At 43.0% G+C, this 27,593-nt stretch overlaps 1 protein-coding gene across 1 annotated transcript; it reads left to right on the top strand.

The window, feature by feature from the left end:
- Positions 1–525: 525 nt before the first annotated feature.
- gucy2g (guanylate cyclase 2g) lies at positions 526–27,323 on the top strand (the record flags this gene model as incomplete). Its single annotated transcript, XM_080790098.1, has 21 exons — positions 526–888; positions 1,055–1,403; positions 2,603–2,724; positions 7,067–7,249; positions 7,559–7,703; positions 9,301–9,436; positions 9,553–9,656; positions 10,003–10,169; positions 10,635–10,763; positions 12,651–12,734; positions 13,861–13,965; positions 14,510–14,581; positions 15,281–15,449; positions 16,317–16,472; positions 16,568–16,745; positions 23,521–23,661; positions 25,100–25,292; positions 25,502–25,676; positions 26,147–26,245; positions 26,999–27,090; positions 27,201–27,323. The coding sequence occupies 21 exons, from the start codon at positions 526–528 to the stop codon at positions 27,321–27,323; spliced, it is 3,285 nt and encodes a 1,094-aa protein (XP_080646224.1).
- Positions 27,324–27,593: the final 270 nt, after the last annotated feature.

Genomic DNA, 27,593 nt, shown 5'->3' with positions numbered 1-27,593 from the left:
TGTGTGTGTGTGTGTGTGTGTGTGTGTGTGTGTGTGTGTGTGTGTGTGTGTGTGTGTGTGTGCGCGCACGTGCCGTGTGCGTGTTAGAGAAAAGATAAAGATATAGAGATGCACTTTGACAAGGAAAATAAACTAAAGCAGAAGCACCTTTGGAACTGGTTTATGGTCGATAAATCGACCCATTAGTGAGAGCTTGGCAAAATATTCTATTCTATGTATCCAGTATCCTGTATACAGTATATGTATTGCTGGAGAAACCAAGGACACATAATATGTGTCACATATTATGTGACTATTATGTGCAATTGTTGAAAGACTGAACTATCGGTTGAGATGCTCTCTCTCTCTCTCTCTCTCTCTCTCTCTCTCTCTCTCTCTCTCTCTCTCTCTCTCTCTCTCTTATATTATTACCTCCCCTACAACAGTTTTGCTTTTCTGACCTTCACCAGGGGAGAAGGTATTTAAGCCTTGCAATTTAGGCACAGATCCTGTATCTTCCGTAGAGCTCCCAGTGTGGTGATAAGGATGCCCTGTGCCACGTTCACACCCTGTGGCTTTGGCCAGGTGTCAGTCCTTCTTCTCTTGCTGACCATCGATGCGGTGCCCAGCAACAGCATCAACCAGACCCTGGCCCAGAGGTTGGTGATCGGCTTCCAAGCTCCCTGGAACGCCTCGGTGCCTTTCAGCGCTCTGCGCTTGGGCTCAGCCATGCAGATGGCTGTGGAGAAAGTCAACTCCAACCCTTCACTTCTGGGCAACTACAGCCTAGAGTTTGTGTACATGGACTCGGACTGCGATCCCAAGACGTCCCTAGCGGGGTTCATTCAACAGGTGTGGAAAGACAACATATCTGCCCTCTTTGGTCCTGCCTGCCCCGAAGGAGCTGAGGTATACTGTCATCCAGGGGCAATAATATGGTTTTAGTTTTAGTTTTCTTCTTTTTTTCTTTTTTAGATTTAAATATTGCCACTGCTTGTGGGTTTTCTCACTATTATCCAAACATATTTGTAGTATTGTTGGTGTGCTGGGGGTAACAGTATCGCTTGGTTTGCAGGTTACCGGTCTTATCGCATCCACTTGGAACATCCCCATGTTTGGCTTTGTAGGGCAATCCTCCAAAATGGACAATAAATTAATTTATGATTCTTATATCAAACTTATCCCCCCTCTTAAAAGAAGCACAGAAGTCCTTCTCAAGACGCTGGAATTCTTTGGATGGAGTCATGTGGCAATGATTGGAGGGGGCTTAAACTCTAACACTTGGGACAAAGTTGATGCCCTGTGGAGGACTACTGAGGAGCTCCTGAAGAGCAAAGTGTCCGTGCTTGCGACTGTCAAGTTTGACACTAGCGACCCGCAACTCGTCCGTCAAAATTTGCAGTACATTGCAAGGATTGCAAGAGGTAAGATTGTTTTTCCATCTGTTTTTAAAGGGGTACCACTCATTTTCAACATTTTACTATGTCATTAATATACCTTAGAGCTGTTGTGTGGAAATAATTAAAAAAAAGTCCCCCCATTCAGTGTTTCCTAGAACTGGAGGTATGAAAAAATATCATTAACATTGTGAATCACATCTTGATGACATCATCAGATGTGAGCTTGTAGATCGGCTTTTTGAACTATTTTAAAATGTTTTTCAAAATAGTAAAAAATTGCAAATAAATTGGGGCTAGTTGGTAGTTAGTATGGTTTTAGGTTTTATTTATTCTCACATAAAAAAAGGTTAAAAACAGGAAAAATAAATTCATACATATTAATATTGTGCAGGAGAAGTTAAAAGCCAAAAGGCTTATCGAGAACTTCCCCTAATTTGAAGAATCAGACATTAAATATAAACAAAACAATACCAGTAATACATAAATATAAATACAAAATGACATGCAGTACATACATACAGTATATGTTATAAGTTATATTACAAACAATATTTTATATTTACAGTCATAATAACAACCCATCTGCAGATCTACTCACACATGTAGCCAACTGTGAATTAAACTACTATGTTTTGGATAAGAGTGTTTGTTTGTAGTTTGCTTTAAAGACTAGCAGATTTGGAGATTATTTCAGTCTAGAATCAACAGCATTCCAAAGAGTAGACCCTCTATATCCTATTGAGAACTGCCTAAGGAAATACGACAATAAGGTATGTGCAGGTCCTTGGATTGACGTGTGGCATATGAATGAATATTTGAATTAAAAGAAAATAAACAATTAAAACTATTTGGAAGATTTTGATAGCCATAAATGCATTTGTACACAAATATACATATCTGTAAAGAATTTACCTCAGAGACAGATAAAATGTTTAATTTCTTTACATTTAAAATTTAAAATTTAAAAATGTTTTGCAAATAAAGCCCCATGTCTTGAAACGATTTGGGTTCATGTCCTACAAAAAAAGTCTAGTATTCATCACCGGTGTCATTTTTCACTTTTGCAGTTGTTCTGTCCCCTGTACCATGTTGATCTGTTCCTGTTCCATGTGTCATTGTATGTTTGCAACAAAATCTCACCATTTCCTACAGTAGCTTATGTGTTTTTAATTCCTACAGTATTGCTGTCTCATGTTGTCCTGTCCTTCCTCTGTCTCTTGCAGTGATGGTGGTTGTGACCAATAGTGAAGACTCTATGGCTCTGTTAATGGAGGCTGAGCGACAGGGTCTGATGAATGGAGAGTATGTGTTCTTCGTAAATCAGAATTTTGCGTCCAGCGGCAGTGTGGTGAGTGAGACTCATTTTGTCTGGCAGAGTGTACATTTTACACTCTCCGTATTAGGATGTTGATATTCATTTTGTATTCATCCTTAGGGCCCCAAATCACACTTTAGAAAGCATGAGTGTATTTCAAACAAAGTGTTTTTTGACTGGGGTGGTCATATTTTGACAGCAGCAACTGCCTGTCATAATTTCTCACCGTCCCCATCTAAGTATGTATTGGACAGTATTAAAGAGTGTTGCTGTGGCCGTGGCTCAGCGGTCCAGGCACCTTGGCTGGTAGCCCCGAACCCAGTGTGCCGTGGGTTCGACTCCCGATCCCAACGGCCCTCACTGCATGTCACTCCCCCATCTCTCTCCCCCATTTCCTGTCAGCCTACTGTCTGTCCCTCTATAAAAAATAAAAATAAAGGCAAAAGCCGCAAAAAAACATTTAAAAAAAGAGTGTTGCTGTGCACAAAAATATTGGTAGCATTACAAGTTAAATACAAAAAAACCCTACTTATTCCATTTCTTCCCCCTCTATTTCCCATTCCAAGTGCATTTGCCTTATATGTAATATGAGTATGACAGCTCCGCTATATTCCAAAGCCCCCTCAGGTAGGCCTATATATTACATATTTAAACTGTCGGGAGCCACGGGTGATTTTTTTACCCGCAGCACGGATGAGTCTTAACCGGCCACGCTGGTCTGACTAACAGGATGTCTGACTTATGGCAGACTGGCTGAGCTACCAGGTACTCAATAAGTAAGACTTCATGCATTTGGTTCATTCTATCATGAACACAAATTCGAATAATTATTTGAATGTTCATGGCTCATGGCAGCAGCTGGTCTAATTATTCACTTTTTCAGAAGCTGTAGAGCGAACTTCCAAAACTGCTTTCCCGTCCGCCCACTTTTAGAATAACGTTGAATTGTTGCAGAAAATAATGCATTTCAGAAAATCGTTATATAAACAGTTTTGAGCCTGGAATCAAGCCAAATTGTCCCGGTAAAGGTAAAACATGACCGTAAACATTTGATTCTGTTCATAAAAATACAAACATTGCCACAGTAACGCAAGCTCCACCAATCAAAGCGCTGCTACAGAGTAGGATCACACTGGGCAAGACCTACGCTGTAGAGTGCATAAACGGAAGTGCTTGATTTTGGCGAAAGTACCGCTCAAGGAAATGACGTTGACGCTTTGCAAATCTGTTTACATTCTCCGTGAATGAAACGAGTGTTGTGATTGGTCAAAAAAATCTGGGGAAATACTGATAAACATTCCCTATAGTGAAATTGGGCCGTTCACTTCTAGAATCCCAGTGTTGAGCCTTACATATAAAGCATCAATGCACTCAAAATACATTTCATGTCAATCTACTACATGTGAAAATTTGGCCTGAGGGTGATAAAAAGGTCATGTGGTCATCCTCTGGGGAGCGTAAAAGGGCTCTTTTCCTCTTCTTAACAGTGTAAATCATATTGAGAGTTCCAGCTCTTTTCCAATCTTCACACTCACTCCCCTGCTTCACACTCACTCCCCTGCTTCACACTCGCACTCACATTTTCCCCACTCACTTCCCTGCTTCACACTCACTCCCCTGCTTCACACTCACTTGTATATTCACAGTCACCACAAGTGCACTCCTCTAATCTTTAGATCACCACTGACCAAAGGTTCAGGTTGATAAGGCAATACTATTACACTCTAGAAACAGTTCTTCAAAGTCCAAATTCATTCAATGTTCTTGATTTCAGTCCAAATGGAAAAGGATAGAGATTAGAAATACCTTAATCCCACCGGCAGAATTTTAATTAATCTTCAACCAGACGATGGCTACACAGATGATCAGGATGCGCGCTCCTGGGTGGGTGGGGACTCACCTCTCAATTCAATTCAAAGGAGCTTTATTGGCATGAGAAAACGTACATTTACATTGCCAAAACAGAAGTGGAACAAGACAATCAAAATAACACAATGTATTTACAAATAAATATTGGATATAAATAGGGGAAAAAAAAGGTGTAAACAGAGCTGTGTTACACTTTGGGTAATACTATCTTGTGAAATTGTATATATTGTATATATAAATGCACCATTTACCATTTAGAAGTGGGCAGGCGGGGAGGAGAACCTGGTGACCTTCTGATTACCAGACAACCTCGCTGCATCTACTGCATTGCGTTTGTGTGTACATAAGTTCTTCTTTCTCTTGCTGTGTTGCCAGTTTTGCAAGAGAAACAAGTCGCCAGGTCTATGAAAAACAAGCACAAATTAAAATAGCTCCCCGCGACAAATTGTGAGGTTGTACATCCATTATTTAAAAACACATTGAGAATAAATCGAAATAAAAGGAGCTTTATTGGCATGAGAAAATTTACATTGCCGAAGCAGAAGTGGAACAAGACAATCAAAATAACACAATGTATTTACAAATAAATATTGGATATAAATAATTAAAAAATAAAGGAAAAATAAAGGTGTAAACAGAGCTGAACACTTTGGGTCATAATCTTGTGAAACTATAAAAAGATTGTGCATTTTCTGTCAAAGATAGTTATACATCCATATAGGAGACGTTATCTTTTACTTTTGAAAAGCAGTATTTCTAGTAGTTTTTGCATTCACTTAGTATAAAAACATTTGCACAAGTAGCAGCAATTTATTCAAATGTAATTAAATTAAGTTTAGTTGCTCTGTTTACATAACGGAATTTCTATGTACCGAGGTAATTTGCTGTAAACAGTGTAGGCCAGGGTATAAACAGTGTACATCACTCAGGGACACTTCCACATGTAGACGGGGCGGCGGTGGCTGGATGGTAACCACAAGGTTGCCAGTTTCGAACCCAGGCTCCCCCAGAGTTAGTGTTAAAGTGTCCTTGAGCAAGACACTGAACCCCTAATTGCTCCTGATGTGCTGGTTGGTGTCTTGTATGGTTTCCTGCCGCCATTGGTGTATGAATGTGTGGGTGAATGTAATGTACAATCTATGTAAATTACCTTGGATAAAGGCGCTATTGTATATAAATGCACCATTTACCATTTAGACGTGGGCGGGCGGGGAGGAGAACCTGGTGACCTTCTGATTACCAGACAACCTCGCTATCTCTACCTGTTGTGGCTCTTTGTTGGTTCCAAACATTTCTACCTTATAGCCAACAAACCCACTGATGCACCTAGGGACTATGGATGTACGCAGATCAAAGAAACAGATTGTCCACATGTTCAATGTCATTTTAGTTTGTATTTACTTTCCTTTAAAGTGCAGTGATGGTACATTACAAACAGCTCCTTCTGGCATTTGTCTCTTCTGTGTTGTCTGTCTGGTAAAACTGGTTTGTCCACCAGGTGCATGCCGCTCCCCAATCACCCAGGCCTACATGCTCTCAATCAATCAATTAAGTTTGGGGAGGCATGCCCTTGGTGTCCAAACAGTGATTCAAATACATAATAACCCATCAAACCAATACCCAATAATGCCAAATAATAACTACAACAATTGTGATAATAATAATAATAAATAGACATACAAAACAGTGAGGGTGGCTTCTACACTATACCCATTAAGCTACAGCCACTGCAGACCTATTCACCTTTTTCATATGGCCCATAAGTCTGTGGGCGTTTGTGTGTTGCCACTTTAGCAAACATTTTAATAAAAAAGGCTCAAATTATGTTCAGATGGATGTCCGTGGACAATTACATATTAATCTGGGGTTCCTTGATGTGAAGAAATGTGGAAGCAAGCCCAAATAAGCAACTACTGTACACTTTAGAATCAAGCCCAAAACATTTGCAAGTGACTTTACAGAACAAAAGTCATAAAGCATTACACTTGTTTACAATAGGGTCCACCATTTTCAATTCATCAAAAAGCACACACAGAAGGAGCCCCAGTGCCTTGGCGGGGAAAAACGTGGATAGGCCTAGACTAAAAGATATTGTATTTTTTGAGGGGCGCTAGCCCCTCCTATGCCCAGCTTTGTGTGTTTGTGTGTACCCCATAGCGATGATTTGATTGGCTGAGCATCCCATAGCAATGATTTGATTGGCTGAGCAATGTACATATTAAGGATAAAAAGTGAGGAGAGAAAAGTGAGGACGCCACAAGTGATTAGTCGGATTGGACTTGAGGATAAGAAGTGAGGACAATAATGTGATTGGCCGGAATGTGATTATGTATGATGATAAGAGCGCCCCTCACTTCACAGTTCACACGGGTGTGTTTTATTTTTTTACTTTTAGTATTGAAGTTTGCAAAGCTTTTAAGTGTTTTCCAATGGCCTAATGGGCAGTATTGTAATCTAGCTGTAAAATTTAATCTAATACATATTCATTTTTCTCCTTGAGCAGGATAAATTGTGGAAATTTGCCATTAACAACCACATTAACCAGGCTGCCATGAGAGCGTTTGACATGGTCTTCATCATCGGACAAAAGGCATATGAGGGCTACGACTACTATGATTTCTTTGAGCAGGTTTATAAAAGGCTGAAGAACCCTCCATTTCTGAGCAACCTCACCTCTGAGGATGAGGTAATTACACCACTGAGAATCAATTCACCACACGGTATTTATTTAAGCCCCTATAATAGCAATTTAGCAAGTATACTGTAGTTCAATTTACATTTTTGTTCACATACTGTACGTATAGTATATTTATGTTGTGTATGTAATAAGGCAAGACCTAATATGAACAGGGAGGACTGTAATGTCAGTTGTTTTCATTGTTAAATGTGTCATATAATCCCATATAGGATGGGCCAACGTAGCATGACATGAAAATAACATCTATTCTCTGTGTATGTGTGAACTGTGTGTTATTCTGACATTGTACTATTTCAGGTTAGCCCTTATGCTGCCTATCTGCATGATGCTGTGCTTCTTTATGCTATGGGGTTGAAAGAGGTCCTAAAAGATGGCAAAAACCCTTACGATGGACGCCAGCTGCTACTCAAGTTAAAGATCAAGAACAACATTCGATTTGATGGTACATTTATTTAATCCTTATAGACAAATGTATCCTTCCTCCAAGTTGTACTGCTTGTCAAGGTGTAAGTTGCAGACTTGAAAATAAGAAGGGAATCCAAGGCATTCCGTCTTTGGTGAAAAATGAAATAGTTCATTTGATGAGCAAGGCAAATAAATAACAGGACCTACGCATTTCGACCAAAAGGTCTTCGTCAGGGTCTATCTGATAGAGTCAGATAGACCCTGACGAAGACCTTTTGGTCCCGTTATAAATTTTTCACCAAAGATATTTTTCACCAAAGACGGAGTGCCTTGGATTCCCTTCTTTTCTTTTCAAGTCTGCTATATGGTTTTACCTGTATCACCAAAGAGCACCCATCTAAGAGCCATTAACAGATCCCTGCAGCGCTTCCATTCTAATACACAACAAGAACATAATAAACAAGAAAAGAAAAGAAAGAAAAGAAAAACAGCTCAGGCACGACACTATTGTAAATAAAAAAGATGGAATATACAAAGACATGGCAAGACAATGAACCATAATGGCAATACGTGGCTATTGATCGACTCCCATTCAGGAAATGCATACCTATAAAACCACAGTGTTTTTTTGTTTACTCTCAGTTACAAATGGGTAAATTTGTAAGGATTTGTGACATTGACCTAATGTGACGGATAACCCTTGGAAAGACTTAGAGACAACTCAGATCAATATAGAAAGTTAGATTAGTAGCAGTTTATTCATAATAGTGCAGAGTAAAGAACAGCATTTCAGAGGAGTATGGCCTTCGGCTGCATTGGAAGAAATTATTTATTTGAGCGAGGCATATAAATAACAGGACCAAAAGGTCAGCTCAGGCACGACACTATTGTAAATAAAAAAGATGGAATATACAAAGACATGGCAAGACAATGAACCATAATGACAATACGTGGCTATTGATCGACTCCCATTCGGGAAATGCATACCTATAAAACCAGTGTTTTTTTGTTTACTCTCAGTTACAAATGGGTAAATTTGTAAGGATTTGTGACATTGACCTAATGTGACGGATAACCCTTGGAAAGACTTAGAGACAACTCAGATCAATATAGAAAGTTAGATTAGTAGCAGTTTGTTCATAATAGTGCAGAGTAAAGAACAGCATTTCAGAGCAGTATGGCCTTCGGCTGCATTGGAAGAAATTATGTATTTGAGCGAGGCAAATAAATAACAGGACCAAAAGGTCTTCGTCAGGATCTATCTGACTCTATCAGATAGACCCTGACAAAGACCTTTTGGTCCAAACGCGTAGGTCCTGTTATTTATTTGCCTTGCTCATCAAATAAACTATTTCATTCAATCTCCAGGGCCTTTTATATTGTACTACTAATAATGTTTGGCCACCATTGTTTGGTGTGTCTATGTGTGTATTATTTCACCAACCTTGCTGTACTGACGGTCTCAGCCGGTCACTGAATCTTGAACCTTGTCAGGTAGGGGCAATTAGACTCATACTTTAGAGAATTACCTTTTTGACCCTACATCATGAACCAATGAACAAACAAAAAAATATATATCCGAATGTTTATAATTTTCAAAAATAATGCTTTGGGAAACCTTTGCACCTTTGCAGGTGCTTCTGGACTGGTTTCTTTTGATGAAGAGGGGGAGAGGAACATGGACTATTCCATTTATGACCTACAGCATACTGAAGACGCCTTCAAGTTTGTTCCCATCCTCCAATTTGATAGTCGTTCCAAAACTGTCAGGTAAAAAGTACTAATTACCAAAACTAAATTAGTGTTTTACATTTTGTGAATAATAATGCAAAACCACTGAGATGCAGTGTTGAAATTTCATACAAAATGTGGAATGCTCACTTCAGGCCAACCAACAACTTTGCATCTGTGAACTGGCCAAAAGGAAAGTCTCCGTCTGACAAGCCAGAGTGTGGCTTCAACAATGAGCACTGTGAATGGCTATCAAACGGTACAACTAATCATCACTCACTACAAATTTGCTCTACCAGTTGGTGTTGGACTTAATATGCATGTCTGTTAGTTATAAGCCAGAAAAATAGTTTCCTTTATTTTCTCATGTACTTTTGGTTGAGAATCTGTAGGCTACAAAAAAAAGAAACTATACAAATACCAATGAGCGTTGTGTATGATACATGCACAGGGCAAGTGAAGTCAAGAAACTCACTGTTGCTATAGCCTACTGACCGACCTGTCTCGGCTCCACACTTCTATTTTCAATCACTGTAGCCTACTGTACTCACTCACTAGTCACTACTCGCCCCGCCTTCCTAACGTATGATGTTGATTTGTCTCAGACATCTCCTTGGTGGTCATATTGGTGGCCGTCCCCTTCGTTGGTCTGCTGGCGTTCTTATGCATCGGGGTCCTCGTCCAGCAGAAGCTACGGCTCCAGACACGGCTCGATGACTCCTGGTGGTGGCTCATCAAATACAGCGACATCGCCATCATCAAAGAGCCTAAAGTCTGAGCCTCCTCTCACTCATATACTGGCTACAGTAGCACATTGTCTGTTCGAACATTGATAGATAGACAGACACACGGCAAGTGTGCGTGCATGCGTGCGGGGCCTGGCTTAATTGTGTATTGTTGTCAGATAGGGTCGTATGACCCATCAAGGAGTCGGACCCCTGTCACACCCTCCAATAACGAGTCAGTTCAAGTACATTTACTTAGCCAAAGCCAAAACTGATAACAAAAAACAAGCGAGTACAATGCTCATGTGAGCCATGTTATCTAGTACCATATAAGTGTCAAAATAATACAGAAACATACATAAATGTAGAGTAACAAATACCTTTACCAAAACAATTAAACTGTGGAAAACAAAAAATTATGGCAGCCAAAACCCCTATCTGAAAATATTGTTTGTTTGTTTGTTTGTTTGTGCGTGCGTGTGTGTGTGTGTATGTGTGCACACTCACAACAGCAACTGGAATTGGCAGCCTCTCTGAGCACCACAAGTGGAGGTTCCCAGTCCATTGTCTCCTCCTGTGACTTCGGCCTGAGGGATAAGTCAGGAAAAGAACACATCTACTCAACCATAGGCCTCTTCCAGGTATTCTCTCTGATTAGCAGTTTTTATTGTTAGGCAACTATTTTTCCTTCAATTGGCCAATATGTTCTCGATGAACCAAATACGTGGCATTTCATTTTGCCAAAGCATATCTCAAGGAACTACATGAAACATATATATATGGTCATGAAAACAAAATGTTTTATTTTTGTGTGTTTGTACTGTCTATTTTTCGTCCTTTTCGTCCTTGAAATCTTTTCTTTCAATAAAAAATAAGTGAAGAAATAAGCAAAATACAAACAAGATGCTTTATAGACTCCGCTAATGAAGTTTCAACGAGAAATGTTAAAGTGTCAGGCACCAGAAAGGATTGGACTCAAAAAACCTTTAACGGGTTTTATTAAAGTCTGCAGGCAGAGAACAATTGGTTAGCGGCAGAAAATAAGTAACCTTGGCTACCGTACAACTTCACTGGAATACAACTGGCAACCATTGCAATAAATTACATTAGTTTTCTTTTTTTGACCAGTAAAATGCATTTCAGAAATGCGACTCTCGCATTTTTACTCAATACTAAAATCAATCAATTGATTGATTTAGTATTTTTACTCAATACTAAAAGTTCTGCATGGATATCCTATTGTGACTAGTGAAATCTAGAAAGGTTGCGAGCGAGGTGAACGCGAGGTCAGACGGTTGCCTCCTGCAACTTTCAAATGCAGCTGGTCATACATTTGGAGATGATGGAATAGTTGTGTGGCTACGCGAGACTAGCCCGAGGGCTGCATGCATGCATGTACCTGCTGGACGCTCGCACGCACGCTCCCTCGCTCGCTCGCTCGCCCGCCCGCCCGCCCGCCCGCCCACACACACACACACACACACACACACACACACACACACACACACACACACACACACACACACACACACACACACACACACACACACACACACACACACACACACACACACACACAGACCTTTGACCCATGGAAGCTCTTGCTCTTCTTGGCATCGGAGAGGGCAGCGAGCTGTTGGGCAGTGTAGGCAGCTTGAGGTGCTGACCGAACAGAGAGGTGGTGGAGTGTTACGAAACGGTTCAAGTCTAGGGGTTTTACTGCCCGTAACATGTATGAAAGAACAACACGGCTCATAAAAGAGTATTTGGTTTAATACTCAAATCAGAATAAGAACTACAACTACAACTAAACCTGACATGAAACACATAAGCAGTCGGCTGGAGGGAAGGCCACACGCAGCAGTGTTCCCACCCCGAAGTCCAGACAGAGAGTGAGCTTTATAGTCCAGGAAGCAAGGCCTGAGCTGCCACAGGACCAATCCGAGGGCTGATCAGGCTCCAAGCCAGGCCCTCCTCAGGACGGCAACACATTAGGGACAACAATGCTCAGCACCTGCAGGGGACAGAAGCAACAACCAGTACCAGGCAACATAATAGGCGCTCCTCCTATAACCTAGTACCTGCTAAACAAGCCTACTAATAAATATATATATATGATAGCATCAGCTCTATATATATTTATCATCATTAATCAAACATAATCAAAACAGCCAACAGCTGTCACAGGAGCCCTCCTGCATTACCATCACCTGGAACACCACCATGCGCACACACACACACACACACACACACACACACACACACACACACACACACACACACAGTTAACGCAACTCATACCCTCTGGTCTTTCTCAGGAGCCATCGCCATGTGGTGGACATTTTTGTCAAAAAAAAAAGTCTACTTTTGCCACGGACATACAAAATTTGTATTTAAACAAACGCAAAGAGCTATAGACCTAAATGGCTTGTCTGTGGCTGGCAGTGTCATACACGTGACATAATGTGCATTTAAGTGCATTTAATGTGAATGAATGTCTACCTAATGTGCTGTTTCATTGGGGGCAGGGAAATCAAGTTGCCATCAAATACTTGAGGAACCAGATCGTCAGTGATGTCAGAAAGCCCTCCATTGTCGAAGAGTTTTCTATGGTAAAGTACCATATCGTCGCTGTCGGGCAGAAACCTCTAATCTCCATATTTGAATGTTTTGCGTGCAGTTTTCTTAGGTAAAAACTAAGCTACCAGATCCACAAGCTTGAAAGCTTTTAAGCTGCTTTTGAATTTGAATCCTGAAAAGTTTTGGACCGGTTTCTACCCCACAGAGATGAGTTTTTCCTCATCTTTCCAGTTATTTTTTTAATTTTTTTAAAGTAATTTATTAAAGCTCGACTATGAATTTTCTTTGTGATTAGAAATGTATTTTGTCTAATCTGTACTAAAATATAACTTGGTTTGGTTCTCCAGTAAATCATAGGGGCCACTGTGGCAAGTTTCCTATCTCAAATCACCATGATTTAAAACTTTCCTGTTCTACCCAGGATTAGAACTTGGTTGTCCTGCTCAAGTACTGAATTATTTTTTTGCCAGGTGTAAACCTGGCTGACTTACAGTCGCCAGAGCCAAAGAGTAAAACAGAGTTACGACAACTCTGTTCATGTCATGGGGCCAGTCCAATGGCGGCTCTTCTACATAGACTTCTATTGGCGAATAGTGACAAAGGCCTGAACCAGTCCGGAAGTTTACGGAATGCATTGGAGTCTATAGGCTTTAAAGTGACAAACGAGTTACATGATCGAACCGCGTGACCGTGATGTTTTCTGCTCCCTCAATGTCATGACTCTGTCTTACTCTATGGCAAACAGTCGCTAGTGCTTCTAGTTCTAGTAGCGACCTAGTCATGATTGGCTGCCTCCCAACTTCACAAGCCAATGGGAGTCTGAATCCATACTCTGAAACGCTGCAACGTGGATGTCTGAATCCATACGCAACGTGGAGCGAGTGGCAACAGTACCTAATGCTATAACCTAACTGGAGCTACAGGAAAGCCATAACAAAACACAGTGATTAAACCAACAAAAGAACGTCGGAAACGAATGAAAACAACAGCCAGAAGTTTGTAACAGAGAAACATACAGGTTAAAAATATATATAAAATAAAACATTTGTAGTTTTGGTCCCGCAGCCTCCCAGGTCTTAATGGGTTAAGAGTAACTACGTAACAGTACCCAAGTTATGTGGTATTGTGTGCCTAACCTACCTACACTCTTTAAGACAGATGAAAGAACTGAAGCATGAGAACGTGGTGCAGTTCTTTGGAGTGTGTATTGAACCGCCTAACATCTGCATGGTCATGCAGTACTGCAAGAAAGGCAGTCTGAAGGTTAGCACAAAACACTGCATTATGTTCATTTATTTACTTGGAATTTCCTGCAGCACTAATTTATTTAGGCAGTATAATTCGTTGCTGTCAGGAGGAAACCACCTAACTCAATTTTTCTTAGGTTTTTGATTATTTTGTTTGCATAAATCAGTGCTATTGAACACCCTTTACGTGTTGTTTCGAAAATATTGAACCAATGAAAGTAGTAAAAAGCGCTTCAGACAAAACCTCTTAACTCCATCTGTCTGCTAAAGCAACTAACTCCACCACCTCCCCCCCCTCTCATGGAAGTTATTGACAATATATAAAGTCACAACACCAACTTTGATGAGGCAGTATTGCTTTGTTTCCTGAAAAATGATTTTTTTGGAGTTAGGTGGTTAAATGAAAGCCTGGGTATCGAGGCTAGGTGGTTTCTTCCCGACAGCAGAGATATACAATAATGAGTACCATAGAATGATTGACAGATTATTCATAATTTGATCTGACTTCTCTGTGTTCTCTGCACCAACCCCCCCGCCCTGTTTTTTTTGTTCTTTTGTAGGACGTTTTGAAGTCTACAGACATTGAACTGGATTGGATGTTTAAACTGTCTTTTGCCTATGACATCGTCAATGTGAGCTCATTTATATCAGAAAAACACTTTAATCTATTTCAGCTATTACATCTTCACTTTCACAGACATTTCCCTGTATTTTAATAATCATATTAACGAAGAAAGACTTCTGCCACTTCAAGAGAGGTTTATTAAGAGCAACAGCAAAATTCTTTCAAAATTGCTAATAAAGTTCTCTTGAACCTGCAAGTGGCAGTGGCAGATTATTCTCACCAATAATTATATAAAAACATACTGTATACAGTATATACTGGTCTGTATATATAACTAATAAACTATACAGTATTACTACACTTTAGTAATATTAGTAAGAGTACACTTTCACTCTGGACTTAATTCATGCCTATTAAAACACATGGTATTTGGAACTAGAGATGCACAATATTGAAATTATGACCGATATCCGATCTCTAATTATTTGCAGGGTCATATCGATATATATCGATATGCATTGTATTATTATATTGAACTCATTGCTGAAAATTTGTTTAAAAGTTTTGCTGGTCACATTTTATTATTATTGCGTCATCAATATCGGTGAAAATAATCAGGATTATTTTCATTTTGAGATCGGTTCGATACCGATATGGCATTTTTATGGCCGATATGGCCAATTTCCATACGCTATACCAATGATATCGTGCATATCTATTTGGAACCAATTCAAGCTTTTAACCCATTCAATAATACGGTATGAAGGGAATGGATTTCATTCACAAGAGCAGCCTGAAGTCGCATGGGAACCTAAAGCCCAAGACCTGTCTGGTGGACAGTCGTCTCCAGATCAAACTATCTGGCTTCGGACTGTGGGAGTTCAAACAGGGGACCAAAACCAGAGTCATCGTCCAGGAGAATCCCCAATATGAAGGTCAGTGAAAGGCTTAGGAAACTAATTAGTTGATCTTAAGTTAAATTAATCAGAATCAGAATCAACTATTGTCACATCACAGTTTTAGTAAAAAAAAAAAAAAGTGGTCGAAACTCGTTTTTGTGCATAGTGTAATTCTTTCCAAGAAAAACATGAAAGGGAAGGAGAGAGAGAGAGAGGGGCGGGGGGGGGGTAAGGAGATCAAGAAAGAAGAAAGTGTGAGCGCTTTTACCACAAAAAGTACAAATAAAGGGTGTCAGATAATTTAGAAGCTTGCTTGCATTAGGCACACAGGCTGTACAACCAAGGGGTTTAGTAGGCTACTGTAGTACCTGAGGTGTGCGAGCATATAGCAGCTGCTGTGTACTGTGCATTATACATAAGGACATTATTCGAGGTGCAGGACGTTATTCAAGGTGCAACATTATTCAAGGTGCAACATTATTCAAGGTGCAACATTATTCAAGGTGCGTATAGCCTGGCTGAAGCCTGCATGGATTCAGCCCCTGCATCGCTATCCACGCCATTAATGTTCTGGCAATGCAGGCGATAATGAAGTGAAACAAAATGAACATTCAGTGTTAGGCTGAAGTTAACTGAGACCCGAAGAAGATCTAACCCGACTCTGCCAGATGGCGGCAGCACTTGTGAACTCAATACTGCCGTGATCTGGTCAAAACATTGACTAAACATGCAGGTATGACATTTGTGCACGGACATACTGAAACGCATATGGTTTAACACAGCACAATGTCATAGATTAACCTTGCATGCATTAATTGTATCACTCCAATACAACAATCCCTTTGCAGTTCAGTTAAACAGGGAGACGTCTCAGTGTCAGTGTTTTCTATAACTGTGTCCCAGAGATGTACTGGACAGCTCCAGAGCTTCTGAGACAGGTATGTATCCCGTTTAACGGGACGCCCAAGGGTGACGTCTTCAGCTTTGCCATCATCATGCGAGAACTCATCTACTGTGCTGAGACGGGCCCATACCATGACCTCAACAAGGAGCCCAAAGGTTAGCAGCATGCATGACACATCACCATGTGAAGGTTGCTCATTGTGGTGGTACGGTACAGCCTGTTACAAAAACAAGAACCTGTTTGTCTACAGAGATCATCAAACAGCTGCAGACCCCTCTCCTGGCTGCTCCCCTCCGACCAACGCTGTCTGACCAGTTGTGTGATGATAAGCTAAATGCCTTGGTGAGGGTCTGCTGGAGCGAGAGCCCTGACACGAGACCACCGTTCAGCGTTATACGGAGACAGCTGAAGGAGTCCAGTCCGGACAGGTCAGATGGAGAATGCTTTTCATTCATTATTATCATCATTGTTATTTGTTGTTATTTAACCCATTAAAACCACGTCACTTTAGATTTGAACCACTTTGACCATTATTTGGCTATTCTAAAATAGCAGATATAGAAGATCATGAGCTTGTATATCTGCAATCTTTTGAAAAATCGTGAAATCTTTGAATACCGGTATATATACATATATATATATATATATATATATATATATATATATTTTTTTTTTTTAAGCGAAACATTTTAACTCAAATCTCTTTACTTCTGGGGGTCCCTGGAACAAAATATTTTGAGATGTCTGAATCCATTTTGGGGTCCTTGAGATTAACAAGTTTGAGAACCACTGACATAGAAACGTGGGTTCTTTTAAGTTGTGTTCGCGAAATACTTCGCTTATGGGAGGTTTCGATCTGAGAAAGCGAGGTGCAGATATTCATTTATGAACTCACACAGGCATTTTATATGCACTGTGGGTTTAAGGCTCGTGACGCAGGCACCCAGCGCCTTAGGCGTATATAAGGCCTAGCTGCTGCGTCACAGGCCACTCGTTTTCCTTCTGCCACAGAGGTTGCATGATAACGCTAGCCAGTTATACTTTGGGCGATTCAACACTTCATAAACCGGGCGAGAGACAGGACTCAAGCTCCGTGAGGTTCCCTAGTAGTGTACTGGTTAGATTCATATCTATTTTTTAAAAGCAGAGAGAACTCTAAAGCTTTTCCTCGACGTTTAAATTAGTTTAAAACTCAGGAAACTGCTAATTTTACAACAAGCTATCTTCCCGTTGGGAAGCTAGTTAGCCTTAGCTGCGCGGAATCACGGGCCTATTACCCGCGGCTCCGCTAGCTTATAGCTAACTTGAGAACAAAGGAACGGGTGAACCCGCTCTTTTTAAGATAGCCGTTCACTAACTGTGACGATAGCGAACAGAGGAACGGGTGAACCCTCTCTTTTAAGCTAGCCGTTCACTAAACTGTGACGATAGCGAAAAAGAAAACAAATGTCTAAGTTTGCTTCTACGAGAAGTTCGAGGGCGACAGACCCGACCCAGACCTGCCTCCTCAAAGGGAGAAGCAGGTCTGCGAAGGGCCTCCGCGCTCCATGCCTAGACAGCGGGTCGACTGGCCACCGTTAGCACGTAGCACACCAGTGCCGCGTGCTAGCGCGGCTAACAAAGACAACATTGCATCCTCCCGTGTCCCGATAGCCAGGGCCGAAACCCATGACTACGGGGCCTGGGGAGCGAAGCAGAAAATGACGACCCAGCCAAAGCAGCCAACTGAGCGGGGGAAGTTACACGCTATACGGCATATTACCGTAGAAGAGTTTCCCCCCGCTCCATTGACTAGACCGCGCCAGCTGCTAGTCAAAGCTGCAGTGGAGCCTCCCCCGAAGCGCGCAGCACACACTGTCGTGACTCGTGCCTAGGAGGATGGCTGACCGCAGAAAATATTTTTCTATTGTCCCGGGCTCGCGCATGCTCGCATTGTTCGAACAGGGAAGCCCTGCTATATCCCGTGCGACAACATGGAGACCGTGCCCCGCATCACTGTGTCATCACAGCACCAGCCCGACGGCCGCGCTACGCGATCCCCAGGCTTTGCGGCCTTCCCTCTTCCCACTACTACATCCAGCAGAGAGTCTAGTGGTCTCGAACCACAAACCAAACGTTTCAGTGGGAATGTACACGCAGTTCTGCCCCTGTGCAAACCCCTCAAACATGGTGAATGTGCATGATTATGTCACAAATGTGTATGTTTTTTAATTCAATAAAAAAGTAACACAAACATCTCACTCAACGCCGTTCCCCAGACCCACTGCTTCCCTCAACATTACAAGGTATGTACATTGTGAAGCTAGGTTTGTTTAGCTGTTTAGCTAACATTTAAAAGAGGTCGGGTTTAACAACCTCGTTGGATGGTCGCTGCCATCCTAGCATGCTTAGCATTACTAGTCAGGCTGCTTTCAGGGTGGACGACGGACACAGGACGCCCCGGGACCGCTGGCCGCTGCTCTCCTCCGCCCTACAAACGTTTCAGAGGGAATGTACATGCAGCTGCTGCCACTGTACAGAACCCCTCAAATGTTGTTAAAAATGTGCATAATTATGTCACAATGTGTATGTTTTTTACTTCAAAGAGTAACACAAAAACGAAAAACACAAGAACAACTTGAAACCTGACACAAGGGCATAAGCCCATACGTGGGGATTATAACCCGCCTCTGGGACAGTTTTAAAACTGTCCCAGGCCCGGGAGGTCACGCCCAATTATTTTTTCAATTAATTGAGAAATTAACGGCCTGTCTACTGATGCCATGCCTCTACACGCCTAGGCCACTAGAGTGCACCAGAGCCTCACAGACAGAACCTTCCCCTAGAACGGGGGCTTCTCCTCTCACGGCCCATACGTGGGAAATATACGAGAGCAGGGGTCAGGACGTACCCCTGAATCTCTCCTCCCTTCAGGGGTCCGAGTTAGAGGGTAGTGGTCACGGACCTCACCCTCAAAACCGCAGACTCTAAAGACATTTCAAAGCCGAAAATTGTGCATGCTACTAGCCTCTGTACCATTTTCTGCATTTGTTGTTAATGTGTATTCTCTGTATTTTTTTATAAAATAAAAATATACATGAAACAAAAACACGAATACGACCTGTAGGCCATAGGCCCATACGTGGGGAATAACCACGCTCTGTGACAGTATTATACTGTCACAGGCCGGGTAAACTACGCCCAATTATTTTCTCACCTCAATGAAAGAATAACGGCGTTTAATGGTAATGCCTCTACGCGCCTAGGCCACTAGAGTGCACCAGAACCTCACAGACAGAACCTTCCCAGGAGGACGGAAGGCTCCCTATCACCCGTTAAAACAGGTGTGCAAGACCCCATTTGCCACACACACCGCGGGTGCGGGACAATACAGAGGGGACGTGCACGCAGAAATGCCTCAGCACAGGCCCCTCAAAAGAGCACGATCATGTGCTTCACATTCAGCATGTGTTAATGAGATAATCGCCACAGACAGTACTGTTTAAAGCAGCTCTCATTCTCTCATCTAAAAGAAGAGAAACATTTGTCCCCATGCGCTCAAATCGCTAGAGGGCACCAAAGCCTCACGGACAGAATCCCCTGAAACAGAAGGGGCTCCCTGTTAGGTCATCAAGCTCAGTGCTGGATACTGGGAACTCCCCATGATCATGCGCACTATAGCAGAGGGCTAAAGGTTAAAATAAAACCGCACACTCTCGAAGGAATCATCTTCTCGAGAGCAGACGGAGAGGATAGGGGCACATTCTAAAGGAGGAAATCGATTCCGTCCTGCAGAAAGACGCCATCTCAGAGGTCCCTGTCAACCAGTCTCTTAACGGGTTCCCCGCTATTTTCTGGTGAAAAGACAGGGGGCGGGCTTCGCCCATTCAAACCTCAGAGCCCCGACTCGATTTTGATGACTTTGGCTTCAAAATGCTGACACCGCCAGTCCTACTAAGCTTACTCCGCGAAGGGGACTGGCGCACGTTAAATGGACCTACAGAACACATACATTCAAGGTCCAAACTACCCCCCCGCACAGGAAAAAATTCTGCGCTTCGGGTTCAAAGGGAGAGTACGAATACAACGTCCTCCCGTTCGGACTGTCCCTGAGTCCGAGAGTCTCTGTGAAGGTTACAGCCACGGCTATAAGCTCCACTATGACAACAGGACATTCGTCTAGCAGCGTGCATAGACGACTGGCTCCTGTCAACAGACTCGCCACAGGAGGCGCTGTTGCACACTCAACGAGTGCTCAACCACCTCCACTCTCTAGGGTTCCGAGTGAACCAGGAGAAGAGCGTGTTAACGCCGACACAGTCTATAGACTTCATCGGTATAACGCTGGACTCGATTCCTTTCACGGCTCGTCCGAGCCAAGAAAGAATAGAGGCGATAATACAGTCCACGGCATCATTCAAAAGGGATCGCTCGATTCCTTTTCATGCATGCCTGCGGATGGCGGGGCTTATGGCCTCGGTGGTTTACATAATACGCCTAGCCAGGCTAAAATATGAGACCTTTTCAACAGTGGATGAATGCGTTACGCATACCCATGCACCGTCGCCGCCAGAGGGTAACAGTGACGTCACAATGCGTGCTAGCACTGAAATGGTGGGCGGACAGACGAGCCCTCTCAGAAGGCGTCCCTATGGGCAGACCTCTGACCAGGAAAGTCGTCACCACAGACGCCAGCATGTCTGGCTGGGGAGCCACATTGGAGGGCACTACAGCCAGAGGACTGTGGACAGGACAACTACTGTGCTTTATAAATAAAGTTGAGTTGAGTCCTGCCACATCAATTATCTGGAGTTGATGGCGGTGTTCCTCGCACTGAGGTGCTTCGAACCGCGCATCCAAGGTTGCCACGTCCTGGTCAGGACAGACAACACGACAACGATGTGCTACATCAACAAGCAAGGGGGACTCAGGTCCCCCCGCTTGCACCAACTGGCTCAGAAACTCACGTTGCGGTGCAACGCTCGTCTCTTGTCCATTACAGCGTGCCACGTCCCGGGTGTTCTAAACACAGGAGCGGACCTGCTGTCCAGGGGAGACCTCCGATACGCAGACTGGTCACTACACCCCGAGGTAGCAAACCAGATCTGGGGCAGGTTCGGAGCGCCCGAGGTAGACTTGTTCGCCTCAGAGCAGGACACGGAATGTCCTCTCTTCTTCGCCATAAGAGGACCATCGACATTGGGACTAGACGCTCTAGCTCACCAATGGCCCAGGTCCCTTCTCTACGTCTTCCCTTCACTGAGTCTCATTCTCCATACTCTGAACAGAGTGAGGACTCAGGGTCTGACGCTACTTCTAGTAGCACCAGCCTGGGGCGTGTGGAGGACGGAGATAGCTCCCCTCCTCTACAGCCGACCATGGAAGCTCCCTCTACGAGCGGATCTCCTCACGCAGGCGAAAGGAGAGATCTTCCACCCTTGCCCCAGGGACCTAGACCTATGGGTCTGGCCCGTGAGAGGGTGATGCTGACAGAAACCGGCCTCCCTCCGAATGTTATTGCAACAATTCAGAGAGCCAGAGCCCAGTCAACAGCAATACGCTGCGAAACAGCCTGGAGCGTGTTCGGGCGGTGGTGCTTCGAACGACCTAACCAGGTTATCCCCTTCCAAGCTTCAATAGTCGACATCCTGACATTCTTGCAGGAGTTCCTGGATAGAGGTCTAGGCCTCTCTTCAGTGAAAACCCACCTGGCAGCCATCTCGGCTTGCCACGTGGGCATTGACAACCAGACGGTATGGAAACATCTGCTGGTAAAACAGTTTGTGAAGGGCGTACGCAGGGACTGTAAGGTCAACAGGCCCCTGGCCCCCTCCTGGGATCTGTCACTAGTACTCAGGGCTCTAACCAATGAGCCCTTCGAGCCACTGCAGACGGCTGACTTAAAGTTTCTTACTCTTAAGACAGCCCTCCTAGTCGCTCTGACGACCGCTAAGAGGGTCAGCGATCTACATGCACTTTCGACCACTCCAGAGTGCATGAGATTTGACGACAGGTCAACCAAGGTCACCATCAAAGCAAACCCAGCCTTCTTACCAAAGAATGCTTTCTCGGTCTGCGTACCGGTGGACCTACAGGCTTTCCACCCTCCCCCCCTTCGCCACGGAAGAGGACAGGAGGCTGAACCGCCTTTGTCCAGTAAGAGCGCTCCGCGCCTACATGGACAGGACAGGCCCCTACAGGATAGGCCATCAATTGTTCGTATCCTGGGGTGAAAGAACCAGGGGAAAATCTGTCACCAAGGTCACTATCTCCAACTGGATAGTGCAGGCCATTCATCTGGCCTATACCACTCAAGGAATAGAGCCTCCGCTTACGCTAAGGGCTCATTCCACGAGAGGCATGGCAGCATCCTGGGCGCTCCACAGGGGCATCTCGATCCAGGACGTCTGCACAGCAGCGAGCTGGTCCTCCTCCTCGACCTTCGCCACATACTATAACCTAGATGTGGCGGTGCCTTCTATAGCGCACGCGGTCTTGGGAGCAGCCGCACCATAGGTGGACTATAATAAAGTCCACCTTACAGAGCCCCGAAGGGAAGGGGACAAAGTCCCCTCCTCCCTCTATAAACCCAGGCTACCTGGGGTAGTCTCCGCCCTACCCCAATTAGCCACTAAGTGGGACCGGGCCACAAACCTGAGGTTTGTCCCCAGCCCTTAAATTATCCCAAAGTCCTAGGACTCACTGGCTAGTTCTGGATACGGGAGTTCATAAGGTCCCATAAGCGAAGTATTTCGCGAACACAACTTAAAAGAACATGAAGGTTACTTTAGTAACCATGGTTCTTTAAGTAAGTGAGCGAAATACTTCGCTGAACACCCTTCTGTCATGCTCTGTGGCAGAAGGAAATTGTTCGAGTGGCCTGTGACGCAGCAGCTAGGCCTTATATACGCCTAAGGCGCTGGGTGCCTGCGTCACGAGCCTTAAACCCACAGTGCATATAAAATGCCTGTGTGAGTTCATAAATGAATATCTGCACCTCGCTTTCTCAGATCGAAACCTCCCATAAGCGAAGTATTTCGCTCACTTACTTAAAGAACCATGGTTACTAAAGTAACCTTCATGGTTTTCAGAAAACTCTTTAGAAGACCATTTTTTTTTTAGAATAGGTCTTAATGGGTTAAACAATTATCTGTGATGTATGTGAACATTCAGTTAATACGTATGTCATCTAAACAATGCTATGACCTTATTTTGTACTTGTAGTCATGTAAATATACTGGACAACATGGTAGAGAAGTTGGAGAAATATGCAAACCATCTGGAGGAAGTTGTGGAGGAAAGAACCAATCAGCTTACAGTAGAGAAGGCTCGAGCTGACAAACTTCTCTCTAGCATGTTGCCAAGGTAACATTGGTATCAGTGGCGTGCACAGACATTTAGAGGGGCAGGTGCTCAAATGAAAAAAAGGGCACCTTGTGCAGCGCGTGGAACCGGCCGGTTGCCTTAATAGTGTGAGATTTATCGATTTTGGGGCCTAAATAATATATTAGTAGCTTTTTATCAAGAATTGATCAATGTCACCATGGTCCACATACTGTACAGTGTACACTGTACAGTATTTGTCCAGAAGGAAAAGGGCAGGGGGTGCACTAGCACCCCCTAGTCTACCAATCCGTGCACGCCACTGATTGGTATATTAGCACTGACACCATCTATATCAAAGGCCTCCATGGACTCTGTTGTTAAGTATACTGTTTATAAGTGTACATATCGATATGGTGTGACTGTTCAGCACAACTCTATAGAAACATGATTAGTATATGGATAAACCTCACCCGTTGTTGAAGTAAAAATCAACACAGGTTTTAAAACGAATTAATACGATCTGTGTAGACCACTGGTTAATGGATGTCCTCTGAATGGAAATCCACCCAAAAAGATATGTTTAACTTTTCATAAAGGCATTATTGTCTATTCATATTCACAGGCATGGCCAAATACTGCATTGTACAGTAAATAAACATTGAATCGTTTCCATATTCACAAAAACAATAATATAATAATTGAGTCAAGTTGGCTAAACTTCAATCTGTGGTTAAAGAAATCATGGATGGCTGTATTTTGTTCGTAAATCAATGTTGTCTCCAGGGATTATTTTCAGCTACACCGTACTGTATGTTGGCAGAAGATTTTACCTACAACTCCACACCCTTATATTAGCAGCTGGCAGTAAACAACAGTAAACATTATTGGCACAGTTAAAACACTTGTTTTGCCATCCAATGTACAGTAGATGCATTTCAAGACTTGAGAAAAGAAATGCCTCCATCCATTTTTACCATGATATAGCCAATGGCTTTGTCAAACATCAGTAGTGGGAATCCGCCAGCACTGTATACCGTGAGTTGTAGTCAGTGGGCTAAAACTGTCAGAACGGCGGTTGTGGTTCTTGTGATGTCGGTTTTAGCAACCGGCAAAGTATCTGTGTAATTTTAGATTTTTGTGTTGGCCATTCAAAAAGTTTGACATTCTTTATGTTTTTTTTTTTTTAATGACTGCAAGAAGTATACTGATTTAGAAGGCATTTGTCGAATCAGCCTTAAGTCTCTTTTTCTATTTAGATATTTTTGGGGACTTTTTATGCCTTTATTTGATAGTATAAAGTACAGTATAACCTGACTATGGGGGGAGAGAGAGAGAGATGGGGAACAACACGCAGCAAAGGTCGTAGGGATCGGGACTCGAACCCGCGGCGTGCCGTCAGGCTTATAGCAGCCTATATAGGTGCCCGGGTTTCTACGACAGCCGTCCGGGCCATATGTTGCTGTTCTATTGTCTGCAGGTACATCGCAGACCAACTGATGTCCGGGAAGTCGGTAGAGCCTCGTACCTACGACAACGTGACCATCTTCTTCTCGGACATTGTGGGCTTCACCTCCATGTGCTCCATCAGCTCTGCCATGGAGGTGGTGACGCTCCTTAACGAGCTCTACAGCCTCTTCGATGACATCATCAAGCAGTACGACGTCTACAAAGTGCGTAATGCGAGCCAGATTAAAATGTTAAATCACGGTACATTTTTAGAGTAGCCAATTATATTTATTTTATTATTTCTATACCCAATTTAGTCGTGCCAATGAATTACTCCCCCCACACACAGTTCTTGTTGTTGTATAGTAGTATAGTTGAACCACTCAGTTTGCACGGGAAATAAACATTAATTTGATCCTCCAATCTGTTCCAGGTGGAAACGATTGGAGATGCGTATATGGTAGCTAGTGGTCTGCCTCTCAGCAATGGCCTCAAGCATGCTGTGGAGATCTCCAAAATGGCTCTGCATTTCCTGATGGCCATCAAGGTCTTCAGAATTCCCCACATGGTCAACGAGAGCCTGGCACTACGCATTGGAATACACTCAGGCAAGTACAAAACATCGAGTCAGAGATAATTATTTGTCTTCAAAAGACAATTGATTCCTTTTTTGGGGGAGTTATTTTTTTCGGTGGGGGGGGTCCCCAGATTTGCTTAATGTGCAACATGTTTTTTCATTTTTTTCAATAATATTTTTTTTACATTTTATGACAAAGACAAGACAGAAAAAAGACACAGACAGCTCAGCTCAGACATGTTGTGGAACAAAGGACACAATCATACACATACCGGTATACCCATTACCTACATCGAACCAAAAAACAAAATACAAAAATAATATGTATATATGGACACATTTAGTTTGGTGCTTGAAAGTCTAGAATGTGCACTCTGTTTACTCTGTTCAAATATTATTTTGGGGGGGGGTCACGGCCTGAAAAGGTTCAGAACCACTGATTTAGATCACATAATATTGGAGAAATCTGAATGCATGCACGGCTTTGTTCATGCACTGTAGGTCCCGTGGCTGCTGGTGTGGTGGGCAGCACTATGCCCCGTTACTGCCTATTCGGGGACACAGTGAACACAGCTTCTCGGATGGAGAGCAACAGCTTGCGTGAGTCTGACACGATCACACAAATAATGTGATTAATAACACACAAGCTAAGGATAGCAATAGTTCATTGAGGTCCAAGTTGTGGTGACGGTATCTGTGGCGGGTGAGATGATATATATGCCCAAATATGGACATGCGCACATCATTGTTAGGATTATGGTGTCAGGGTGTGCGACTCGGGAGGTGTAGAATCTAAATTCAGCAGATGTATTACCAATACTAGGAAGCGTAGTATAGAAAAAAACACAGGAATATACTGTGAACACTAGGATATCAAGAACCAGAGCAGTGCACTGTGACATCTACAAAGTACAAACTGCCAAGGGAACATTAAACACAGAGGGTATAAATAGACGAGGACTAACCAGACACAGGTGGACTACTATCAATTAACCCTGCTCGCACCTTAGCGGTCTTCCAATCTTCACTTAAAACTAGTTTCTTCTCCCTGGCTCTTAACTAAGTTAACTCTGTCTGATCATAAAAGACAGCAAGGCCCGTGCGTCTTGGCTTAAATCTGTATGCTTTTTTTTTAACGTCAAAACATTTGCTGTGGCAGATTTGTCTGGTTTCCAGGCTACACTATGCACACAGGCTTCACCATTGAACATTATATTGTGATTTGTGTCGCTTTGTTCACACATACAGTAGTAACATACAGGGAAGCCATGCCTTTATAGGTCTTGTTTTTGAATAATCTCAGCTACACTATTCTTACTGATACAACTGGTTCAAACTGTTTATTTTATCCAGCTCTGAAGATTCATATATCCCATGACACCGCGGACATTCTTAATCGCGTAGGATCGTTTGAGCTGGAGGAGAGAGGAGAGGTTGAAATGAAGGTGATTGGATACTCATCATAATTCTAGCTATCAAATGTACAGCATATACAGTCGGTTTTGATGGTGCGGCATGTGTGTGTGTGTGCATGTCTATGGTTTGTCCATATCAGGGTAAAGGCAGTCAAAAGACGTACTGGCTACTGAGCAAACAAGGCTTCAACCCCCCAGTGTTTGCCAATGGATCTCCTCCTGGACACTGCCTCAAACCACCATCAGAGGTATGTGGTGTTTGACCCAAATTGGATGTGTGTCATCTATTTTGAAATCCTTCAATATACTGTGTAAGGACCAAGCCGCAATCCAAAAGAGCTTCATTATACCAACCCAGTTTTACTTTACTTACTGTATGTTCATTCATGCTATCATAGTTGCCAACTATGATAAAAAGCTATGATGGGATGGCAAAAGGTATGACTAAATATATTGACAATTTAACAAATAAACACTAGACAAAAAATACGAGGGAGGACTAGTGGAGAAGAGATCCTATAGAGTCCTTTTAT

Source organism: Protomyctophum bolini (genome assembly GCF_963924005.1).
Source record: "Protomyctophum bolini genome assembly, chromosome: 18".
NCBI lineage: Eukaryota > Metazoa > Chordata > Actinopteri > Myctophiformes > Myctophidae > Protomyctophum > Protomyctophum bolini.
This window is presented reverse-complemented; position numbering and strand designations above follow the sequence as displayed.